Source organism: Rattus norvegicus, chromosome 15 (assembly GCF_021556685.1).
Source record: "Rattus norvegicus strain SHRSP/BbbUtx chromosome 15, alternate assembly SHRSP_T2T, whole genome shotgun sequence".
Lineage (NCBI taxonomy): Eukaryota > Metazoa > Chordata > Mammalia > Rodentia > Muridae > Rattus > Rattus norvegicus.
Genome location: NC_141548.1, coordinates 53,618,308 through 53,642,696, shown reverse-complemented (window position 1 = coordinate 53,642,696; position 24,389 = coordinate 53,618,308). Strand labels below are relative to the sequence as shown.

General features: G+C 38.4%; 1 protein-coding gene across 13 annotated transcripts in view; it reads left to right on the top strand.

Moving 5' to 3' along the window:
- The window catches only part of Fndc3a (fibronectin type III domain containing 3a), a 180,430-nt gene that overhangs the window by 59,858 nt on the left and 96,183 nt on the right, over positions 1 to 24,389 (top strand). For 12 of the 13 annotated variants that reach the window (XM_087585799.1, XM_087585807.1, XM_087585796.1 and 9 more), the window contains 1 exon segment: positions 8,982 to 9,057. In XM_087585799.1, coding sequence (XP_087441925.1) covers positions 8,982 to 9,057 — 76 coding nt within the window. 13 annotated transcript variants of the gene reach the window in all.

Here is a 24,389-nt window from a genome sequence, read left to right as displayed (position 1 = left end):
AGTTATTGACATTTAGGGCTTGAAGCTAGGTATGCCTTGTATACAGCAAACCTAGTACGGTTTTCTGATGCCACCTGGCAACACGCCAGTGACACTTCTAACAGGAACACTGTTTTGCTAGTTTGGACAGGAGAAGATGGCACGGTTCTTGCCCTGCAGAGAGTAACTTCAGTCTCTGTACATTATTTGAAGGAGACTGTGTGTGATTTTAAGGTGTCCTTTCCATCTGATTGGCTTGGAAAGATGTGTGGTGTTTCTTGTTTCTCATTCTCATTTTTAAATGGAAGGGACTTTACAACAACAGGATTGGGTGCAATCACCTGTTTGGATGTAAACAAATATTTTCATAGTTATCACACCTAGTGATGGTTAGTGGAACTTGTTATTAGGTATATGCAAGTGTTATTAATTGAGTTAAGTGTTATTAAGTGAGTATACCTTATAGACATTTGAATAAAGTTTATGGTGACAAAGCTTAAATATCTCAGCTCTGGGCTTTTATTCATTAGTTCAGATTCCCAGGTGGCATCACATGCAATACTTTTCATTATAAAGATACATTAGGTTTTATCTCATTTAAGTATCCCTTTGCAAATAGTTTTCATACTAAATGTAAAGACTTGGAATTTACTATCCAAGGAACCTGTTGGATAGCTTTAATTACGTTCTAAATAATACAAATAACCCCTTCAGTTTATGTGAAGAAGCAGTCTGTATTGGGTTAGCAGCTCTCCTGGGTCACTTAGTTCCTACCCTCCCCAGCTGTGTGTGCTGTTTCCACTTTACTGATCAAGATCTTCATTTTCTGTTGTCCTGCCTTTTTATTTTATTACTTTCCTTCCTATTTTAATCTGTTCTCTTCCGTGACTCTTATCAAGTGACAATAGGCATCTTTATTATGTATTAAGGAAGTTAAAGAACTTTAGACCTTAGAAATACTTTTCTGAATGTATGTGTGTGTGTGTGTGTGTGTGTGTGTGTGTGTGTGTGTGTGTGTATATATATATATATGTAGTATGAATGTGTACATATACACATATATAGTGGCCAGATTTACAGCCCTGTCAACCTGACCCTTTGTTACATTTAATGGAATGTTTTTGTGTACTATAAATGACAGAAAATGACAAGTAAAATAACTGGTCTTTTTGCTTGTATCACTCATTCTTTTCCCTCTCCTTGCTTACCACATCATGCTATTATTTATAATGAGAGTGTGAAGAGTCTATTTTGTTTGTGAAAGATCCATGTAAAATGGCACATTAACAAGATTATCTGAAGATAGGTAAGTAGTATTGTATTTTGGGAGTTGTCAGAACCTCTCAAATATTTACCAGAAACCTATATGGGTAGGCAGGAACCTATATGTAGGCTTAGTGTGGGGGCAGGAACCCCATGCAGTGTAGCCCTTGTTTGATCATCAGTGCTAGCAAAAATGATGATTTTCAGTCAGACATGCATCTATATGTATTACTTTTTTAGCTATACATTTTCGAGTTATTTTTAAAAATAATTATCTGATTGTTACTACTGCCTGGAATAACTTGAATTCTGTAGTTTATTTTATTAGCTATATCATGAAGATAGTGTCTTTGTCTTTTTGTTTACTACTTTGACCCTATTATCTAGAATAGTGCTTCACAGTTAATAAGAGTTAGTAAATGTTTAAGTGAATGGATGAATTTTGCACACTTCCAGTATTCACAAAAGTCTTAACATATTGTCAGCCAGGTGCTAGAGTGCAGAGGTTTATAAACAAATCAAGGTACTTGTTCATTCTGATAATGGTGGAAATGATTCACTGTGAAGTAACAGATGTAGAAATGGTTACAGGTAATTGTGGTAAAACGGTAACCCAAATAAGCCCGAGCATTGAAAACACAACTCAGTTATATGAATACAGGCTGTGCGCTTAGATTGGGCAGCTTTACCACCACACCACTATGTTCCCAGCTTTGAGATTCCCTATAACTGGCCGTTTCTCTAGGCCACCTGCTTCTCCATTTTCCTTCCACTACCTCTTCTTCAGTCTTCTTTCTCTCCTCTCTGTCTCCCCTCCTCCTCTCTCTTCCTCTCTCTCTAAAACCTTTTGCTCCACCTTTCCCTTCCACTGCCCAATCACTGGCTTTCCTCTTTATTGTACAAGTTAAAATGGGGAGAAGGTTTACTGAAGTCACCCGAGTATGTGATTCACTCCTGGTAGAGGCAGCCCCTCTTGGGGAAGTGGAATTAGCATCAAAATACAAACAGCACCAGGGCAATCCACAGTAGGTAAGGAAAAGTGCTTGTCACAAAGCAGTAAATGATAAGAATGTAAGGGTAATGTTTCCTGCAGTATGGTGGTCAGATAGGATTCCCTTGAAGAGACACTGTTCAGAGAATTCAGAGTAAGAACAAGGAGCTGCCATTGGAAAGATTTTGGAAGAGCCATCATTTTGATATTCCATTAAATAAAACTTACATAGAGAAAGACTTAAAAGTTCCTATTTTAAAATTTGGTATGTGACTAAAATCTTCCAAGGGTTATGAATCTCCTCTTAGAATTTTTACTAACATATATTAACTATACATCATAATTGCTTTCATTGTGATATTTTCATACATGTATGTTTTGAGCATCTTGGCTATCTGATTACTTCTAGTACCTTTCATGCTGTTGCAGCTATCTCTTCTCCATTCTCTCTCTTTTTTGGTTCATTATTTCTGCTCTTATGTTTGTTATTTTTACCTTTTTGGGCTCAATTGCAGCATTATGAATTGGATCCATAATGTACTAATTTTCCATCCTTCCATAAGTATCTTTTTTGATAGCACATTTTGTCTGCATCTTTTCAGAAGAATTGAGTGGGGTTCCAGGATTAAACCCAGGGATTTTGTATGCTCAGCAAGTGCTCTCTACCCCAGCCACCTTGTTAACTTTCCTTTGTTAGATCTGTCCATGCTTTCTTTTACCATTATGACCTCCACAATCCTATGTGCTTTCTCTTTTTGAAGTATTCTAAATAGCTCAGTCTATAAAAACTTTAAAAAGAAAATCGTAAGTGATCACAGTCTCAGATTAAGCATTGGTTTCTAAGGTAATGACTGTGTGACTCTCCAAATTTTTTTAACGCATCCCCTCTAAGATTCTCCCTGATTGTCCTGGAGTGATGGTTCAGGGTTGCACGGTTACCTATTGCACATTGTCCCTGACCTCCCACTCGTTACACCCCACAGTTGGGCAGCCAAGTACTTCTTCCCTTCACAAACTGAGCTCCTCAGAACCTTGGTCTGGGATTTTCTCTTGTTCATGATGTTCATAGTACCCACAAGAGTGTTTGCCACACAACTCTTTAGCATGCTCTCTCTCTTTTTTCAAATTTATTCTAATCTCATACAATATGTCTTGACTGCAGTTTCCCCCTCCTCCACTCTTCTGTTTCCCTTCAGAAGAAAGCAGGCCTCCCAGGGATATCAACCAAATGACATAACAGGATACAATAAGAAGAGGCACAAACTCTGTCAAGGCTAAATAAGGCTGCCCATTAGGAAGAGCAGGGTCCCAAGAACAGGCAAAGAGTCAGAGATACCTCCCACTCCCACTGTCAGGAGTCCCACAAGAACTCCAAGCTACACAAGCATAGTATACATGCAGAGGGCCCAGCACAGACCCATACAGGCTTGTGATTGCCTCTTCAGTCTCTGGGAGCCCCTGTGAGCCCTGCCTAGTTGATTTTTGTGGGCCATGTTCTCATGGTGTCCTTGACTCCTTTGGCTCCTGCAATCTTTCCTTCCCCTCTCCTTTCCTCTCTCTCTCAGGGTTTCTGTAAGCTCCAGCTCATGTTTGGCTATAGGTCTTTGCCTTTGCTCCCATCAGTTGTTAAATAACCTCACTGATGGTGATGGGCTGAGCACTGATCTGTAAGTATAGCAGAGTATCATTAGGAATCATTTCATTAACTTTATTTTTCTTTTTGCCAGTTGTGTTTGGTTCCTGAGTCTCTGGGCTGTCCAGCCTCTGCTTCCTGGCTAGTGAGGCAGTGTCATGCGTGGGTTAACCCTTTCGTACTATGGGCCTTAAGTGGTTGGCCACGCCTACAAGTTCTATACCACCATTACTCTAGCACATCTTACAGGCAGGACAGATTATAGGTTGAAGGTTTTGTGGCTGGGTTGGTGTCCCAGTCCCACCATTAGAAGAAGCCTTATTGGGTTATGGAAGACAATTCAAGTTCTGTATCCCCCATTACTAGATGTCCTGTCTAGGGTCACCCTAGTAAATTCCAGGGAGTTTCTGCTGTACTAGGTTTCCACCTTGATACCCAAATGTCTGCCATTCAGTCATCTCTCTCCGTGCTCTCTCCCTCCATATCTCCTTACCCCATCCCTCCTCTTTTCATCTCAGCCTGTTCCCATGCACCCACAAAAATCTATTTTATTCTTCCTTCCCAGGGAGATCCATGTCTTACCCTTGAGCCCTCCTTACTACTTAGTCTCTGCCTCTGCAAAGTAGCTCTTTAATAAATGATTTTTAAATAAAGAAGTAAACTTTACTTACTCCTTTTTATTAGAATTTTTAATGCGACTGTTTCTCTTTTTTATTATTAGGATTTAAATATATTTGATTTTCTTAGTTTTGTTTCTTTTGTCAGTTTTATAGTAAATAACTTAATATAGAAACTTCATATTTTATAAGATGCCACAGTATACTCAGTATATCATAGGTAATCAGTACTATTTGGCTCAGAATGAACAGTTATTGCTTAATAATGAACTATACTTTAAGGCATTATGGGAGATTATAGGGATAGTTTTGAAAGGTTGTTTAGATAATTAGCTAATGTTTTCTCACATTAGATCCAAGTGTTTAATTTACTTGTTTAAGGCAGAATTTCAAATATTTTTTAAAAGAGAAGAAACCATTGAGGCACTAAAAACCATGGATTTTTTTTAAATCATGTCATAGGAAATCTTTTATAGCACAAAATGAAATCCAGTAGCTGTACAGAGCAAAATATGCTATGATAATTCTAACAGTGGGGTAGTCAGAAGCTTTCTTTCTTTATTTCTTGGTCTTTAGAAAGATTATTTGGACTTGTTTCCCATGGGACCCAAAGGGAACTTCTGGTGGGTTCAAAGCCCAGTGTCTGTGTTTGTGATAGCATGGCCAAGCCTGGATTTGACCCTGAGAACTGCACAGGATGTAAGGTGTGGGTCATTGAGACCACCACTGTAGCAACACTTGCTCAGAATGCTTTTCAGAGCTAACTTAATTGACTTTGTTTTTGCTATCAGTGTTTCCTTAGAAGGAGAGTCTCCTCTAAGGATTCATCCCACTTGTTTGGTTGTTTTCTATTTTTATATCTACCTAGATAAACTAGAATAAGATAAACTTCAATTTTGGAAATTAGTAAATTTTTGTTGAATAAATACAGTAAGATCTAGCTGGCTCATATTAAAAATAATATGTAGTAGGAGAAATGGCAAGTACTTCTGTCTATATAATAAAGCATAACTGTTTTATTAATTAGGTATTAAACTTGAAAGATGATAGGATGTTTCATTTATGTCTTGTGATTTCATGAGTCTCTCACTGATAGCATTCTTTGTTCTTACAGAAATCTTGGTTTTGAGTTGCAGACGTGCTCAGATGAGTAGGATAATGCCAAATTATTTGGAAATCATAAAATATTCTATTGTTTTTATCCAAGTTATTAAAATAACATTACTCCGAGCCAAATCTTGGTTCTATGTGATATTTTAAAGCCAGACAAAGTAAAATAAAGTAGCAAGAATGTTCATTTGTGACTGTGAACTAATGTTTAAGACAGTGTGGGAAACAGATTTTAAGCAGGTTTAGACCCCCTTGCCCTTTTGGTTCATTGGCAGATGCCAGTGTACTTGCTATTGTTCTTGTTTGTGTGACACAGTACCCAACAAGGGCAGTTTGAGGGAGAAAATGTTTATTTGGGCTGTCATTGGAAGGTTTATTTTGTCACGGTAGGTAAGCCATAGCAAAGGTGCAAAATGTCTTGTCACATCATTTTCCCAGGGAGAGAGTGTGCCCCTGTGCATGGTGAGGATGGCTCCACCTACATCTAGGGCAGTTCTCCCACTCTCAGTAAGTTCTTCCTGAAAACAGTTGTATACGCACCTAGAGGTGAATGCCCTTGTGATTCCAAATCTTACCAGGTTGATGATCAGATCACAGATAATGCAAGTTTATATCCTTTCAAGTTGACAACCAAATATATGACACTTTATAGCATTAATATTTCACCTCTAGTTCCTAAAGTCTAATAATGTTCATCTGATAAAGCAATTTACTTTTAGTCCATCTTTGAACGACCCCCAAATTCTTTAATAATCTCAAAAACCTCAGAAGTTAAAAGTTTCTTCTAACACTTGAACAAACTCTTAGCAGTGAGCTTCTAAGATTCTCAGTTACATACTTCCAATATACAATGGGATAGAGCAAATATTTGTTTTAAAAGAAAGAAAGGGGGCAGAATTTGGACAGATTAGAACATTGATTTTCAACCTTCCTAACACTGCAACCCTTAAATACAGTTCATGTTGTGATGACCCCAACCATAAAATTACTTTCATTGCTACTTCATTAACTAACTACTGTTATGAATTATAATGGTAATATCTGATATGCAGGCTAGTCTTACGTAACCCTGATGAAAGGGCCCTTAAAAACTCCAATGGGGTAATAACCTACGAGTGAGAACCACTGGATTAGAGAACCACTGGATTAGGGCAAAGCAAGACTGAAACTCAGTAAGCCAAAAACTAAACCCTGTAACTCCCAAGTTAGACACCTGAAGCTCTTCATGATAGTAGAGGTTGATTCTAAAGGCTATGGATGGGTAACACATTACCCATATAGCCAGTATGCTGTGACGTCCTGTGAGCCTTTGCACATCCAGGTCTTTATTGTAACTTAGACTTCCTCATCCCAGCTTCATGCAGTGGCCTCTCGTGGTCCCCTTACAGAGAATGTAGCCCTACCACACACTGTCTGGTCTTAGTGGCTTTCCAAAACTGTGTCAAAATTCTTCATCATGTGTACATGGAAAACCAGCACCTTGTGGACATTGCTGTCATTTCTGTTGCTGGATGCTGCTGTATGTAGCCTGTTCCCCTTGGACCACAACTGCAGTACCCTCTATTTGTGGATCCTTGGGAAATACCTAGGGTGCTATTTGTGAACAGGGAACCCCTTTCAGGGCCATTCTCAGTCCAGGTTCACTCATTTATAGTTAGTATTTTCACAAAACCTTTTTGCTTTTTCTTGTGGTAGATGTGGGTAAGAGCAGAGAACAGTCTGGATGCTCTTCTGACTTGAAACTTTCGTGCCAGATAACTCAGTTCATTACTTTCTAATTTGGCCTCACTTAAGTTCTCAGGACACAGGGACAGTGAAGGCGGATTCTTCGCCAGAATATGACACAAATGTCTTCTGGACAGTTACACTTTGGATCGATGCAGCCTATTATGGTAGGAACATGAAGCAGTTTGTTATGTTGGATCAGAAACAAGTATTTATACATCCTCTAGATAGATTGTCCAGTGCAATTATAATGCAAACCATGTAAAAACTTTAATAGTCACCTTAAAAATTTAAAACAGGCAAAAGTAGTTGTAGTGTTTTTATACAGTATGTCCAGAATACTGGCGTAATGCAAAAAAACACAAAAGATGCTAATGACATATTTTCTATTGTTAGGGTTTTTGAGTACTAAATGCTTTTAAAATCTAGTCTATATTTTACTTACCCCATACATACATAAAACAGATACAGAGAGGAAATATAAAGGAAAAGACAACACTGATTATAGGAAAATAATTCTAGTAAACTAAAAGGCAAAAACAAGGTGACAGTATAACATAAGAATATAGTAAGATATTATTCTAAATATGTAGAACACTTGCAAATTTCTAGAAACACTTGAAAGCCCAGAAAATAAATAGTAAGGTGACATGATCAGGCCTTTTACAAGAGTTAATATAAAACACAGGCATGATAAGCAGAGAAGTGCAGTTCTCACTGAAGTCATGTTACTCAGGGGTGGGTTGCTTGTTCAGCATGTGTGAAAGCCCAGATTTAATCTCAGCACTAAAAAAACATGCAAATTAAGATCTGTTATGACATCAAAGATTATAAAACTACAATTTTTAGTGCTCTCACAGACTGTGAGAGGAGCTGTAACATAGGAGAGCCCTTTGAGGTAATAGAATAAAGGGCACCAGATTTTGATTTCTAGGTCTCTGTCATAAGGAAATCAAGCTAACTAGAGAGGAAGAGACTACATACATTAATGGAAAAATGAGGACTACCAGTACTCCTCATCTAAGGGAGGGCTAAGGAGTTGGTGATACAGAGAGGTAGTCTCTTGATGGAATTCTTGAGCAGCATAACATGGAAGTCCTTTTAGAATAATCACAGTGTTACATAAAATTTAGGAGATAAATCAATTCTGCATGATAAATCAATTCTGCACAGATAAGCAATGAAGAATTTAATCATAATCTTGACTATATTTTAGGACTCTCAGTTTCATCTTTCCAGTCTTTTGTTTTATCAAGTTTCAAATGTCATAAAATTAGTATATAGTTTACTTATAAATGATGGAAGTAAATTCACATTTTTACATAGAGCTTTTGACATTAATTCAGGTATAGTCTGTGTATCAGTTTATCAGTCCTTAAGCGCTGTGTTAAAGTATAATATGTAATCCACAGTTGTTGGGTTTGGCTCCATCATTGTTACTTAGTGAAATTGTTATTTCTCAGTAAATTTGCCATTAGCTTATTTTTCTGTTTTCCTTCTTTCTAGCCTGATTATGACCTATTGAATAATAAAATAAACATAATGTAGTAGCTCCAACTTTCTAAGGTTTATACCTCACATTTGCTCATGTACAAGCTGTATATTTTATATACTGATTTGTTCTTTTATAGTTTTGATTAATTCTTCTTTCCATTGTTTCCAGGTTATTCTGGTACAAGTTAATCCAGGGGAAGCATTTACAATAAGAAGAGAAGATGGACAGTTTCAGTGCATTACAGGTAAGAGAAATAACTACATTTTGTAACAAAAGAGAAAATTCGCCTTTTAGTTTTCCAGGTATGCTTGTTCTGTCTCCCTTTGTCACAGTCACAAACTTGAGTACTTCAGTCATTTAACCATTGTAGTAGAACTTTAATTAGTTCTCTTTCTCATTTCTTGATTGATCTAACTATAAAATTTTATTGTTTACATTTCTTTAGTCAAATATAGTAAGTGACTCTAGCCAGGTCTTCCGGTCCTCAAGAGGTCTATTCTGTTTTCTAATCCTGTTTTTATTTCCCCTCCAGTGTGGTTCCCTCAGGCTTTTTTTTAAGATTTATTTATTTATTTTATGTATATAAGTACACTGTAGCTGTCTTCCTCAGGCTTTTTAAAACATCTGCTTGTTAACTGCAAACTTGTCTTGTCCAGTCAGCATGAGTTTCCTTGTCTAGGATTCAGCCTTGTCACCACACTCCAGGTGGCTCTAACCACTGCTTTAAACTCGGCTCAGGTGTTCTACCATGTTCTCTGGACATGTACCATGTCTCATGTACCATGTTCTTCCTTTACTGGACATCCCCTTAGCATTTTGTACTGGATAGCTTTCATCTGTTGGGAGCCATCTCATGAATTGCAGGTTTAGTAGAGTCCATGTCCTCTACACACTCGTTATTTCTTACCCTCCATGATTGATGACAAATATTAATCTCTCCAGACATCACCAAATTCCCCGAGAGGAACAAAACAACCTCCACTTAGGAGAATTGTGTTTATATATGAAAGTGTGAGTGCTATAGAAAGGTTAAGGTGGCCCCTTTATCCACTGTCTAGTATCATTAAAAGGGGAAACTTGTCTTAGGATGTCTTAGGATGCCCTATGATGAAGATCCAGGTCTTTGACTTGCTTAAATCCACTTACCAAAGATTGCCAACAAAGCCAGAGAGATGTCCATCAGAACAAGCCAGTCTTGCCAGCAACCCAGTACTCTTATCATTGAGCTAGTAAGTTTCTGTTAGCAAACGGACAAACAAAAAGTGTCTTTGAAATTAGAGAAGCTGAGTTAAACATTAGCTGTTTCTTAGTAGCTTGCTATAAGGTGCTACGGGTTATTTAAGTTTGGTAATGCATTTTTGTATCAGTACAGCTCTTGTTCCCATCAGTAATAGGTCATGGTAAGAATGACTGTCTTACTTAGGGTCTTATTGCTGTTTAGAGACACCATGACCGCGGCAGCTCTTATAAAGCAAAGCACTTAATTGGGGCGGGATTGTAGTTTAGTTGTTTAGTCCATTATTGTCAAGGTGGGAAGCATATTGTCAGGTAGACATGATGTTGGAGAGGTACCCGAGGGTTCTATATCTGGATTTGAAGGCAACAGGAAGAGACAGTGAGCTACTAGGCCTGGCTTGACCTTCTGAGAACTCAAAGCCCACCCCAGTGACCTATTTTCTCCAACAAGGCCAAATAATATTGCTCCCTGTGGGACTATGGAGGCCGTTTTCATTCAAGCCACCTATTAACTAATAAGTGTACATTATATTTAAACCAGACCTGGTACCTTTGAGGTACTCAGTAAGTAGAGATAGTGAGTACTACAGGGTAACTGCTAATAGAAGGTGAGCCAGGTCTACTCTGAAACCCTCGATACCAACTATTGAGAAACTGACTTTCCAGGTATCTGTGTCCTGTACCTGCATGCAGCGTTCCTTTCAGTTATGAAATTCCATTTGTTTCTGTTTAGTTTGAAGTGCTTATTTTGCCTTTCAACTAATACCTAAACACTTTGGATTTGTATTTTTTTACAATTCTTTGTATCCCTTTTGGTTCGTGGACTTCTACCTAATAATCATGGCTTTAAATTAAAGACTCCGTGGAGGTGATTCATTACCTGTCTTGTTAAAATCTAGACTGTAATACTTTTGAGGGTGAAGGACTTATGCACACCCTCTGATTAGCATTGGCTGTGACTGCCACAGGCTAGTCCCCTTTCTTATCACTCTACATAGCCTGGCTCTAATGATGAATCTTTTAAAATACCTTAGCCAGTGGTCACAAGTCAAACTTAGAACCTTACATGTGTTAGAAATATCACTAAGTTAATCTAAAATATCTGTGCCGTAGTTGAGGTAATATACAAGTAAGTTATACTCCTGAACGGATCTAGACAAGAGAATGTGTAAGCAGTATATACATTAAAAAAGCTTCGCCATCTTTACTAACTTTTCTTCAAGTACAACTTTTTGCTTTCACTATGAATCACATAGAATATAAATTTCTGATCACATAGCTTACTTATATGCCTTTCAAATTATTCATAAATACTAATCAAAGAAGCACTTTAATTAACATAATATTGATTTCACCCCAATCCACTAGCAGATGAAGGAACAGATTGTTCTACTCTATTTTAAAACATAAGGACAGCTAGATCACAGAGTGATAAACAGCTTATATCTCAAGAGTTAGTTTGTGGCTGCAACCTGTAAGTTATCTCTTCCTAATTCCTTTCATTTGATTTTAATATCTGGCAGCAACAGCCTCCTGTAGGACATAAAGAGTTGTGTACTGTACAGACTGTCTTAGACCTTAAAGGGGCTGACTCCTCTATGAGCATTCTGTACAAAGACACATTTCTGTGCTTCACTGGGTAATAGTCTATACTATGATGATGATGGTGATGATGATGATAGGAAACTTTGTTTTTAAATTAGTGGGTAGAATTTTTTAATGAGGGGAAAAGAATAAAGAGAATTAGACAGTAAAAGGCTCTCTTATTTTATGTTTTCATCTGTCCAGAATTATCAGATGTGCTGCCTAGTTTTATGTCAATTTGACACAAACTAGAGTGTTCTGCAAGGAAGGACCTTCAATTGAGAACATTCTTTCATAAGATCAGGCTGTAGGGCATTTTTCTAATTAGGGATTGTTGGGGGAGGGCCCAGCATATAGAGTGGTGTCATCCCTGGGCTGGTGGTCTTGGGTTCTGTAAGAAAGCAGGCTGAAGAAGTCATGGAGAGCAAGCCAGTTAGCAGCACCCCTTTGTTGTTTCTAGATCAGCTCCCCCCTCCAGGTTCCAGCCCTGTGGGAGTTCCTGCCCTGACTTCCTTCAGTGATGAACAGTGATGTGGAAGCTTAAGCTAAATAAGCCCATTCTTCCCGTTTGCTTTTGGTTATGGCATTTCCTCACAGCAACAGAACCCATAACTAAGACATCAGGTCTGTGTGTGAAAGAGTAGTAGTGAGTGAAAACTGGTTTGGAGAGAGGCCTATAGGGAAAAAAGTTAATGGTTGCTCACTCTCTTCCCCTCTCCTCCACCGTCAGGTCATTTGGTAAGACCCCTTTTGGATTTGAGCTGTAGAGAGAAGGAAGCACAGCAACAGGAACGATGCAGCCACCAAGAGAATGCCTCAGGGGAGGAAAATCAGGGCAGTGAAGCTGTGAGAAAAGACAGATTCCTTACAGCTTTTATTATCACGTAAGAGAAAATCTCTATAGGATCATATAAAGATTGAGGTAGGCCTAGCATAAATGTATGTTTGCAAATCTCCCTTAGGAAGTTGATTACCTACCAAGAATTCATAGAAACGAAACTAGATTAAAACTTTAGATAGGTGTAAACCGCTGCCACCGGACTGATTGGACTCTCATAATTAGTGAGGTCCACTTAGTTATGGAGAGAGCTTAATCTGTACCCTTCTACCACAGAACACTTTGTAGAAAAGCAAACTACTAATCGTGTTTTCCTTGTGAGTTCATTAAGTCTGGGTATATTGTGCTAGTTCCTGGGAACGGGAGGAGGGGGGGATCAAGTCACAGTTCTTATCCTTTAAGACCATAGTGTAGTAGTGCTAGGGATGTAGCTCGGTGGTAGAGCATTTGCCCAACAAGGCGGAGTTGGACCTCAGACTGAAAAACAAAAAAAACAAGACCAGCAACAACAACAAATACCCAGTGTATTAGTTACGGAAAGAAAAACTGAACAGTTCTGTCAGTACAGTGGTCACATTTAGTGCATGTGGTGTTATAAGAACATACAGTGAGGGTCCTGGTAGTTATGAGAAAGCTCTTCACATGAACTGTGTTTAAGGAAAAGAGCATCAAGGTGTTTTAGACAGAGTAAACAGTATTCAAAAACAGCAGAAGGAAGGACTGACTTGAATTATTTAAATAACGGAGATGAGAATTGCTAAAAAAAAAGCTGTATAAAGGGGAATACAACTGGAGATGGAGATGAGATGCTGACAGTTCTTGAAGTGGCCCATATAGCATTTCAACAACTTGAACTTTATTGTGAGGATATGGAAGAATTCTTGAGGAGAGTTAATGGTCTGGGAAGCTGAAAACCATTTGCCTGACCTGCCTGGGCCGGCACTGCTGGGATTATAGGTGTGTGCCACTAAGCCCAGTTGACTATGAGCTGAGTACTCTCCTGGGTTTTCTGGTGCTGCTATCCCTTCGATCATTGAGTTATTTCGTTCTGGTGTATGGAAAAGTCAATCTCTTGTGACTGGTCTCCAGTTTGTCCTCCTGCTTATTGATTGGCTTTATTTATACACCCTGATGGGACCTGTACTACCTTAGCTTAGACCATCATTAAGTGATACTCAATAGTTTCAGCCCAAATACATCGTTACTTTTTTTCCCCATCTGTATTAAATTGGGTATTTCTTATTTACATTTCAAATGTTATTCCCCTTCCTGGTTTCCATGCCAACATACCCCTAACCCCTCCCCCTCGCATTCTATATGGATGTTGCGTTCCTAATCCTTCCCCCATTACCGCCCTCCCCCCAAGAATCCTGTTCACTGGGGGTCCAGCCTTGGCAGGACCCAGGACTTCCCCTTCCACTGGTGCTCTTACTAGGATATTCATTGCTACCTATGAGGTCAGAGTCCAGGGTTAGTCCATGTATAGTCTTTGGATAGTAGCTTAGTCCCTGGAAGCTCTGGTTGCTTGGCATTGTTGTACATATGGGGTCTCGAGCCCCTTCAGCTCTTTCATTCCTTTCTCTGATTCCTTCAACAGGGGTCCCGTTCTCAGTTCAGTGGTTTGCTGCTGGCATTCGCCTATGTATTTGCTGTATTCTGGCTGTGTCTCTCAGGAGAGATCTACATCTGGTTCCTGTCGGCCTGCGCTTCTTTGCTTCATCCATCTTGTCTAATTGGGTGGCTATATAAATATGGGCCACATGTGGGGCAGGTTCTGAATGGGTGTTCCTTCAGCCTCTGTTCTAAATTTTGCCTCTCTATTCCCTGCCAAGGGTATTCTTGTTCCCCTTTTAAAGAGGGAGTAAAGCATTCACATTTTGGTCATCCTTCTTGAGTTTCATGTGTTCTGTGCATCTAGGGCAATTCAAGCATGTGGGCTAATATCCACTTATCAATGAGTGCACACCATGTGTGTTTTTCTGTGATTGGGTTACCTCACTCAGGATGATATTTTCTAGTTCTATCCATTTGCCTATGAATTTCATGAAGTCATTGTTTTTAATAGCTGAGTAGTACTCCATTGTGTAAATGTACCACATTTTCTGTATTCATTACTCTGCTGAGGGCATCTGGGTTCTTTCTAGCTTCTGGCTATTATAAATAAGACTGCTATGAACATAGTGGAGCATGTGTCTTTGTTGTATGGTAGAGCATCATTTGGGTATATGCCCAGGGGAGGTATAGCTGGTCCTCAGGTAGTGACATTGTTACTTTTGAAATGAAAATACTATCTTGAATCTGTCTCAATTGTACATTGAGAGATTTTGAAACATATAATGATGATGATGATGATGATAATAATAATATAATAATAACAGCAACAATAACAAGTTAATGTTTATCTGTTTTAGTAATAAAGTGCTTTGATAAGCAGGTCAACACATTGTTTTCCTAGTGAGAAACACTGGGGACTGGGTCATGTTTGTTGGGTAACTCATACATAGGCATGTAAACATTAAATGAGTAGATTCATAGGTTAAATATTATTAGATCTTTATAGCATATGCTAGTGACTGCCTTTCTTATTTTTATGGAATTAGGCAAGGTTTCTTAATTAGGCTTACTGACAACATGAAGAGGCATAGTTCATAGAGTTTAAGTGGTAAACTTTTTAGAAAGCATATCATGTATTTCAGTTTACACACATGTATATATCTTATATATATATTATACTTTATTCTTTTAAACATTAGTTATTTATAGATTATATGAAAGCTTTGTTTGCATGTCCATGTGTGCCTTGTGCCCTTAGAGGCCAGAAAAGGGCATCAGATCCTCTAAAACTATAGTTATAGATGTGAGGTACCATGGGAGCACCAGGAGTTGAGCATGGGTCCTCTGCAACAGTAGCCAGTGCTCTTAACCTCTGAGCCATCTTTCTAGTCCTTTCATTTCCTTTTACTGTGAACATCTCAATTCCTCTTGTCAAAAAATTCCTCATTCTGCTTTCGTGTTGTATATATTTTGTTACCCTCTTGAACCTTTAGGCCTCTTCCCTGTCATGATCTCTTTCTTCTTTCATATGTTACACACAGAAGTGTAGATTCTGCATATGAAAATTACATTTGTTTTTGTGAATCGGACTTATTTTGCTTAATGTTGCTTCCCGGCTCTGTATGTCTTTCCTGGAAGTGCCATTTCGTTCCTCCATACCAGTGTATAGCATTCCATTGTCTATATTACCAAATTTTCTTTTTCTAATAACCCTTTGATGAATGTATGAACTGATTTCTATCTTAGCTGTTAGAAACAGAAGGGTGATAAACGTGGATATGTAGTTATCTCTTTGGTGTGATGACTTAGAATCTTTTGAGTATATGCTCAGGAATGGTAGTGTTTGATCATATAGTATTTCCTAAGTTTAGTGTAAAAATTGTTTATTTTGTGGTGTGTGTGTGTGTGTGTGTGTGTGTGTGTGTGTGTGTGTGTCAGGGGATAACTTGACAGAGTTGGCTCTCTTCCCTCCATGTGGGTTCTATCAGGAAGTGTCATGTTACCAAGCATTGCAGTACCTTTACCTGCAGGGTTGCCTCCCCAGTCCTCAGGTCTCCTCGGTCCTGACTGATGCAGTGGCTGTGCCTGCTTACCTTCCCTCCAGTAATGCGTATGTGCTCCTCTTTCTGCACACCCATCACCAGTAGTTCCCCTAACTATTTCCTTGATAGCTGTCTCCCTGTGGTTTGATAAAGTCCTATAGAAGTTTTTATTAGGGTTCTCCTGATGGCTGATGATAATGAACACTTTCAAATACTTACCAAGTCTTATTTCTTCCTTTGAGAACTGTCTCTTTAGTTCATTAGATCATTTATTGATTACATTTTATGTTGTTTTGGTTTTTTGTTGTTTGGTTGTGTGGTTCCTCTTTAGAAGTTTTTAATTCATCTTTGTTAGATACATTCTTCACATATTTTTCCTCCCATTCTTTTTAACTTCATGTAGGCCCATTGTCAATTGCTGCGAGAATTTCTTTTCCTATTGAAGTCTGTTTTATAGTCAGGGTTACTATTGCTGAGAATAAACACCATGACCAAAGAGCTAGGTGAGGAGGAAAGGGTTTACTCGGTTTACACTTCCACAGCACTTCTCATCACTGAAGGAAGTCAGCACAGGAAGTCAACAGGGCAGGAACCTTGAGGCAGGAGGTGATGCAGAGGCCATGGAGGATGCTGCTTTCTGGCTTGCTCCCCGTGACTTGTTCAGTCTGCTTACTTATAGAACCCAGGATGAAAGAGTCTAGGTATTGTCCCAGTTCACAACGGGCTGGGCCTCCCCAGCCAGTCACTAACTAAGAAAATGCCCCACAGACCTTCCTACAGCCTGATCCTATGGAGGTTTTTTGTTTGTTTGTTTGTTTGTTTCTGTTTTTCCAGCTACCCCACCCTAGCTTATGTCAAGTTGTTGACTCTAACTTGTGTCAAGTTTTCATAAACCTAGCCAGCACAGAATCTTTTATTAAAAAGAAAATTTCTATCTATAAATAAATTTGTTTTACCTGTTTTCTTCTAGCAGTTTGATTAAAAGTTTTATTTATGGATATGTGTATCTGTGTGTGCATATGCCATGTGCTTGAGAACACCAGTAGATGATATTGGATCCTCTGGAGCTGGAAGTACAGGTTTTTGTGAGCCACTTATGTCGGTGCTGGGAGCTGATTCTGGATTCTCTGAAAGAACAGAACTTCTCTTTGATCCATCATGAATTAGTTTTTGTATAAATTAAAAGATGGATCTACTTTCATTCTTGTGTGTGAGAAAATTCAATATTCCCAGAATCATTTATTAAAGAAGCTGTCTTTTCTCCAATTTATATTTTTGACAGCTTTTGTTCAGAATTAGGTAGCTGTAACTGTATGGGTTTTTATTTGGTCCTCTATTCTAGTATCTTGGTCTACATGTCTGTTTCATCAAATTCTTGTTACTGTGGCTCTATAATAAGATTTAAGATTGGGGACGGAGGTATCTCTATTATTGATCTTTCTCTGCCAAGGATTGCTTTAGGTATTTAGAGTTTTTGTGTTTCCACATCAATTCTCTAATACTCTGAAAAATGTCATTGGAATTAAAAATATTTTTATTTCTTGAGTGTGTGTGCATGCACACGTATGTACCACAGCATATAATATACAAGAATGTTGTACAGTCACTTCTCTTCTTTTGCCTTTAGGGTTTCCAGGAATTTAACCCAGGTCACAAGGCCTACGCTTGCACAACAACTCCCTGCCCAGTGACCCAGAATGTCATTGAAATTTTCATAGTAACTTCATTGAATTTGTGTATTGCTTTTGGTGATGTAGCCACTTTCACAATATTAATTCTGAATACACATGAGCCTCTATAGGCCCATAGCCATTATATGATACAAATTACACTGGGTCCAACTTCAAAAGCTGTCATATTCTTTTAACAGTCCAGATACTATTCAAAAGTCCAAGTAAAGAATCTCCTCTGAGACTTAAGGTAATCTGTTAGTTGTGACATCTGTTAAATGTGACCATAAAATTTGAAGGAAAAAAAGACTAACAAGTAAACAATACCATCATTACATACTTATGCTATACTGTGGCAAAGTATACATTCCTCTTCCTAAATGGAGGCATAGGGAGATCCTGAGGAAATACTGGACCAAAGCGATATTAAAACCTAGCAATGCACACATTAATATCCTATAGTCTCTATCCTATAGGTAGATATCCAATATCTAGGGCTTTAGTTTCTAATTATAATTTATGATCATGTAATGTATAAGAACACATCCGGTTTGCAGGCATTTTTAATGAGAATTTTTGCATCTATATTCATCAGGGAAATTGGTCTACATTTTGTTTTTACCTGATTTTGGTGTCAGAGTAATGCTGGCTGAAGACACTGTATACTTAAGTCATAGGACATAGAGAAATGAATGAAGCTGATACTGACTTGGAAGCTTCATCTCTATTGACTAGCTTTCATAGTGCAAGAGGATGTTAGGCATTTGGGAGAGAGAAGTAATCAATACTCTTAAATAGCTATGAATTCTGCAAGCCAGGGTAAGACTATTGATGCAGACTAGCATGCCTGTTGTCAGAGTAATCAGCCTCTTCCTGATTAGGCTTGAAGACTGCTTTAACTTAACTTTTTAAAGGCACACAGCAAAGTGTTCTGACTACGGAGAGTTCTTCTTAATGCTATATTGCCATAATGTTGTATCTTAACTCTTCTCTATTTAACAAACAAAAACTCAATACATGTTTACTTTAGTGCAGGTAGCACGTTTGCAGCCACACGGGTAACTGTTGACCATTTCCTACTAGGTTATCAATATCTATAGGAGGGACACTGCGTCACACAACGATGAGTCAGACACACAGATGAGCTTGAGAGACAATGGCAACATAGTACAGTGTCTACTCTGGCACAAGAGAGGAAGACTACGCTTTATTAATAGAAACTGCTTGTTTTAGTGGGACTAGAACTAAATGAGTCATCTTATCGAATCTTATTTTCAAAAGAAAATGAAGTCTTAGAGAACGGAAATAGAAATGTAAATTCGGGGTAGATGATGGTCTATGCAGTTTACATGGTACCATGTTAACATACTTGAAAGCAATATTAACACATTTGGATTGTCCCAAAAAATTAAAACTGGAGAACATATAAATGTGAAATCATTTTTATTAGAATATTGAGGCCTTTGAAACCTAGAAAGGAGAACTTGACTTTGAGTATGTTTTTTTTCTATACTATGAGAGACCAGGAGGATGTGAGGAGGTAGATTTTGACTCAGGGACGAATGTCCAACTGTTCTGGCTGGATATAAATGGAGTCATTCATTAACCCAAGATCCTCGCGCGCGCGCGCGCGTGTGTGTGTGTGTGTTTTCCTATTCTACTTGGATGGTACTATAAAAGCAATTCTTGCAAAGAAAGGGAATTTGATTAGATGACTTCTAGTGTTCATCTTAAAGATTCCTTGATTTCAGAATAAACTCTTAATCAGACTGAGACCTCTTTAGTTACCTGTGGGAATGTGTACTTTGAACAAGAATATTAAATTTAACAGTATACCTGTGCAGAGGCACATTTCAGAGTAATTGAGGTGGTAAGTGCATAATCAGACTGAGTTAGATAGCTTACTAGTACCCATCACTCATTAATGAATGTGTAGGAGAGACACTTCCACTAAAGTGTCTGGATCTTATAGAGACATAAACAACAAAATCAACCTCATCTGGCATGTGAAAGCTTACCTCAAGGGTCCAAGAAATGCTATCTTCTATTTTGCTTAAAAATAGGAATTATCTCTTCATCTGATTTAAAAATACTCCTTTCCTCAAGATCTATTGATAATATTAAACAAAACTGTGAAGACATTTTTAAGATTGATTTTCGTGTGTGTGTGTGTGTGTGTGTGTGTGTGTGTGTGTGTGTGTGTGTGAATATTTTGGAGCCTTGTCATCTTCATGAGTACTAGTTCAGATGGTATATGGAAGTGTTCAGTTAAGTGTGTAAATGGTGAGCTGTAGATATTATCTGAATGTAGATATTTAAAATTGCTATTTTCTTGCAGATTGACCTTCATGTGTAAATAAGTATTGAGGTGGATTCAGGTTTGTTGAAGAGTATCTTCTTTGAGTCCTCCAACTCTGCCTTAGGGAAGCTGAGAGCCCAGTTTACATCCAGATCATTGTGCTGTGCTGTGCTGTGCTGTGCTGTGCTGTGCTGTGCTGTGCTGTGCTGTGCTGTGCTGTGCTGTGCTGTGCTGTGCCTTGCCGTGCCGTGCCGTGATGTGTTGTGCTGTGCTGTGCTTTTGCAACAGTGTCTTGCTGTGTAGCCCAGGTTGGCTTTCACCACCATCCTCTGCCTTGACATCCTGATCAGAGTCCTGAGACTCTTATCACCAGTTAAATGGCATTAAACCCCATAACTTTCAGTACCCAGTGACTGAACCAGCAGTTACCTAATAGCATTGTTGGTAGGATGTCCTTCTTTTCTCCTGTGAAAGGTTACTTGCTCCCCCCAAGAAGTCATCATTACTGTTGTTTCCATGGCCATTGTCAGCAGCCTTCCTTTTTCTGTTTTCCTCCCTTTACTGTTGGTATTATCAGTACGTTTCTATTCACACCTTCCTCATTCCAGTAGCAGATCCTGAATCTTCTCCCATGACAGCAAGTTTTACAGAGAAGCCATTTTTTCCAAACCAAGAGCTGTTTTTCCCTTCTGTATGTTCTTGGTGATAGCACATAGCCTTTCTGTCTTTCTGTCTTATCTATCTGTCAGCCTGTGATAGGACCTCACAGTGTAGCCCGTGCTGGCATAGAACTTGTAGCAGTCCTGCTTCAGGCTCTGGAGTGCTGGGCTTAGGGTTACAACATCCAGTTTACACTTTTTATAGGACCTGGTCCAGGAACTGCATTACAACAAGTCTTACCTTCGCTAAAAGGTCTAAGTTCTACTCTAATAAGTAACTCAGGTTAAAACAATATGTAGTAGATTTTCATTCCCACATAGGTAGGCATTAATAATTAGTCAAAGTAAACTCTGGAGTTTTATTCTTTATGCATTGCTTAGAAAATCTTAACTATCCTGAGAAATGCCCTAAAATATAGCATGCTAATCAGGGTTTCTATTCCTGCATACACATCATGACCAAGAAGCAAGTTGGAAAGGAAAGGATTTATTCAGCTTACACTTCCACATTGCTGTTCTTCACCAGAGGAAGTCAGGACTGGAACTCACAAAGGGCAGGAACCTGGAGGCAGGAACTGATGCAGAGGCTTCCTTCCTTGTGATAGCTTGTGTCAAGTTGACACATAAAACCAGCCAGTACAGATAGCTATTTCTTAGCCATTGGAAGTCACCTAATTCTATTAAAACATTTACCTGTTATAATTTCCCTTATTGAGGAAAACATCAGTACTATTAAAGTGACCCAGAATACTAGTTTGACTCAGAAACTTAGTCTTGTATATGAAGTGAATCGAGGGGATGATCCATTTACAAATGCAGCCCCGCCACCCTTTTCTACTGGCTGTGACTCACTCTAAGTACATTCTGAAATGTCCACATTCTCCTGGAAAGTTATTTGATTGTTATATTCCAAAAGAAACTATATTGTATACAACTGAATTAGGGTAACATTACAAGTTATGTTTAAAAGCAAAATCTAGACAACCTGAATCAATTACTTTTAGTGGATAATGTTAATAGTATTTATATTTTTCATGTGTTTTCTCCCATTGGAAATCCTTAGTCTTTCTGATGTGTATTAACATTCAGATTCAATGGGACATAGCAGTTAAGTTAAATAAGCCAGTCACAAAAGGGCAAGTAAATGCCAAATAATTCCACTTACTGGTGATAGACATAGTCATAGAGACATGTGTGCAGGGGTGGTTGTCAGGGCCTGGGGAAAGGAGAATAGGGGATGCTTCCTCAGTGACTTCATAGTTTAGTTCCAAAGATGACTGGAGGTGTTGTTTACATAGCATGTAACTATATTTACTACTGAACAGTTGCAATTGTTAAAATACAAATTATATATATAATGTGTATATATATATTTTATAATATATATGTATGTATATATATATATATACATACATATATATATATAAAATCTAATTTCATTTAAAAAAATCTTTTAAAGTAGCAGAGACCTGGAGTAATGTTATAGAATTCAAAGATAGCCCAAAGTCATTGTCCCTTTTGTAAATTGTATATAATTTTTCAAACTTATTTTGATGATTTTTATTTCTTTGGTTGGGTTATTCTCTGTATACAGTTGACTTTTGAGAGATCAGGACGAATCTTACCTGGTCATGTGAGCTTTTAAAAGGAACAGGCCTCTTCTGGGAGAAGAATATCAGAAGCACAGCAAGGCACACTACAAGTCCAAGAGGATAGAAGTGTGGACTGGAAACAGACTTTTGATTGTGGTTGAGGAGTTGTGGCTTCAGATGGTAGCCAGAAGGACGTGATACCTTGTGCTTATAATTCTAAGACTGAGTGCTTCCATGTCAGGGGACTTTAGAAGAGTCCTTGGTTTTCATCTTGTGGGACCTTAGCCAGAGAAACCAGTCACACTAGGCCAAATTCTGAATTTTACAACCATGAGCTAATTAATAAGTCTTTTTGAAGAAAAGTTTGTGGTCATTGTGACATCACAAAAGAAAACCAAGACGAATGGTATGAACTTTTTTCCATCTCATAAAGATTGGCCTAGAGATAGGCAGGAGTTAGTAGAGCCTCTGCTTTATGTCATACGTAGGACTCAGTCTACATACATGGTCCAAGGTTGCACACTACCTTATCCCACACAGAATGGAAAAGGGCAGGAGAAGAGATAGACAAACATGTAAGATACTCACCCTCTTTCCTAAGAACCCTTGTTGATTGGCTGGAGTTTACATAACTTAAGTCACGTTGGGATTCAATGATGAATCAGTGGCTAGGATTTTGGAATTATAGTAGCTGGTTGCAGCTCTTTAGAAAAAGAGATACTTTAGGAACTATACACAGTTTTTAATGGTTTATAAGAAATATTTCAATAGGAAATATATCATAGAAGGCAACTGTTGTTGAGCTGTGATTTGAGAGAGTCTTCCCTGTTGTGATAAAGTCCTCTGAGAGCAACAACTTTTCAGGCCAGCATGGCAGCAAAGTTCAGCAACAGAAGCTGGAGGCAGCTGGTCACATGGCATCCACAGTCAGGAAGTGGGATGAGCACCTCTTACACATGAGTACTTCACTTCCTCCTCCATTAATACAGTCTGTGCATGAGATATACTCAGAAGGTGCCTTTCTCTTTAACTGCAGGAGAAGAAGCCTCTTTTCCAACTGAAAACATTTAGAAAATAGCATTTAAATTCAGCCATGGTGTTAAAGAGAACATACTTGAAATATTCATTCTTCTAGGGACCTAAATACTGATTACATTGTATAATTGTTGTAGATTACAGGAAATACTGAATTGAATAAATTAGTAAGTCTTGAAACATGACCTAGAGATTGTTTTTTAAAATCCACTTAATTGAAATAAATTATTGCTAAGTTTGTGTGGTCACTACTTAAAAGATTGGTAAACAGCATAGAATTCATCTTCATGCCCCCATTAGGTTGATAGTCCTGTAATAAAAAGAACATGAAGGAATTGCATGAAATAGTGTTGTGACTGAGAAAGCAGGAGGGGAGCTATGGACTCCAGGAGGATCTCATCAGACCAGGGTCTCTAGGGCATGATGCACTTCCTAGAAGAATGTCATAGGGTGAGTCCTGGCCTCCACCTTTTCCCTCAAAATATGGAAGATTAAAATCTTTATTTAGAATCTTGGTTTAATTGAAATTAGAATGATTATGCTAAACAAAGAATTCTCAACTGAGGAATATCGAATGACTGAGAAGTACCTAAAGAAATGTTCTACATCCTTAGTCATCAGGGAAATACAAATCATAACAACCCTGAGATTCCACCTCACACCAGTCAGAATGACTAAGATCAAAAACTCAGGTGACAATAGATGCTGGTGAGGATGTGGAGAAAGAGGAACACTCCTCCATTGTCGGTGGGTTTGGGATTGCAAGCTGGTACAACCACTCTGGAAATCAGTCTGGAGGTTCCTCAGAAAATTGAATATAGCACTACCTGAGGACTCAGGCTATTCCACTCTCTGACATATACACAAAAGATGCTCCAGCATATAACAAGGACACATGTTCTACTATGTTCATAGCAGCCTTATTTATAATAGCCAGAAGCTGGAAAGAACCCCGATGCCCCCTCAACAGAGGAATGGATACAGAAAATGTGGTACATTTACACTATGAAGTTCTACTCAGCTATCAAAAACAATTACTTCATGAAATTCATAGGCAAATCGATGGA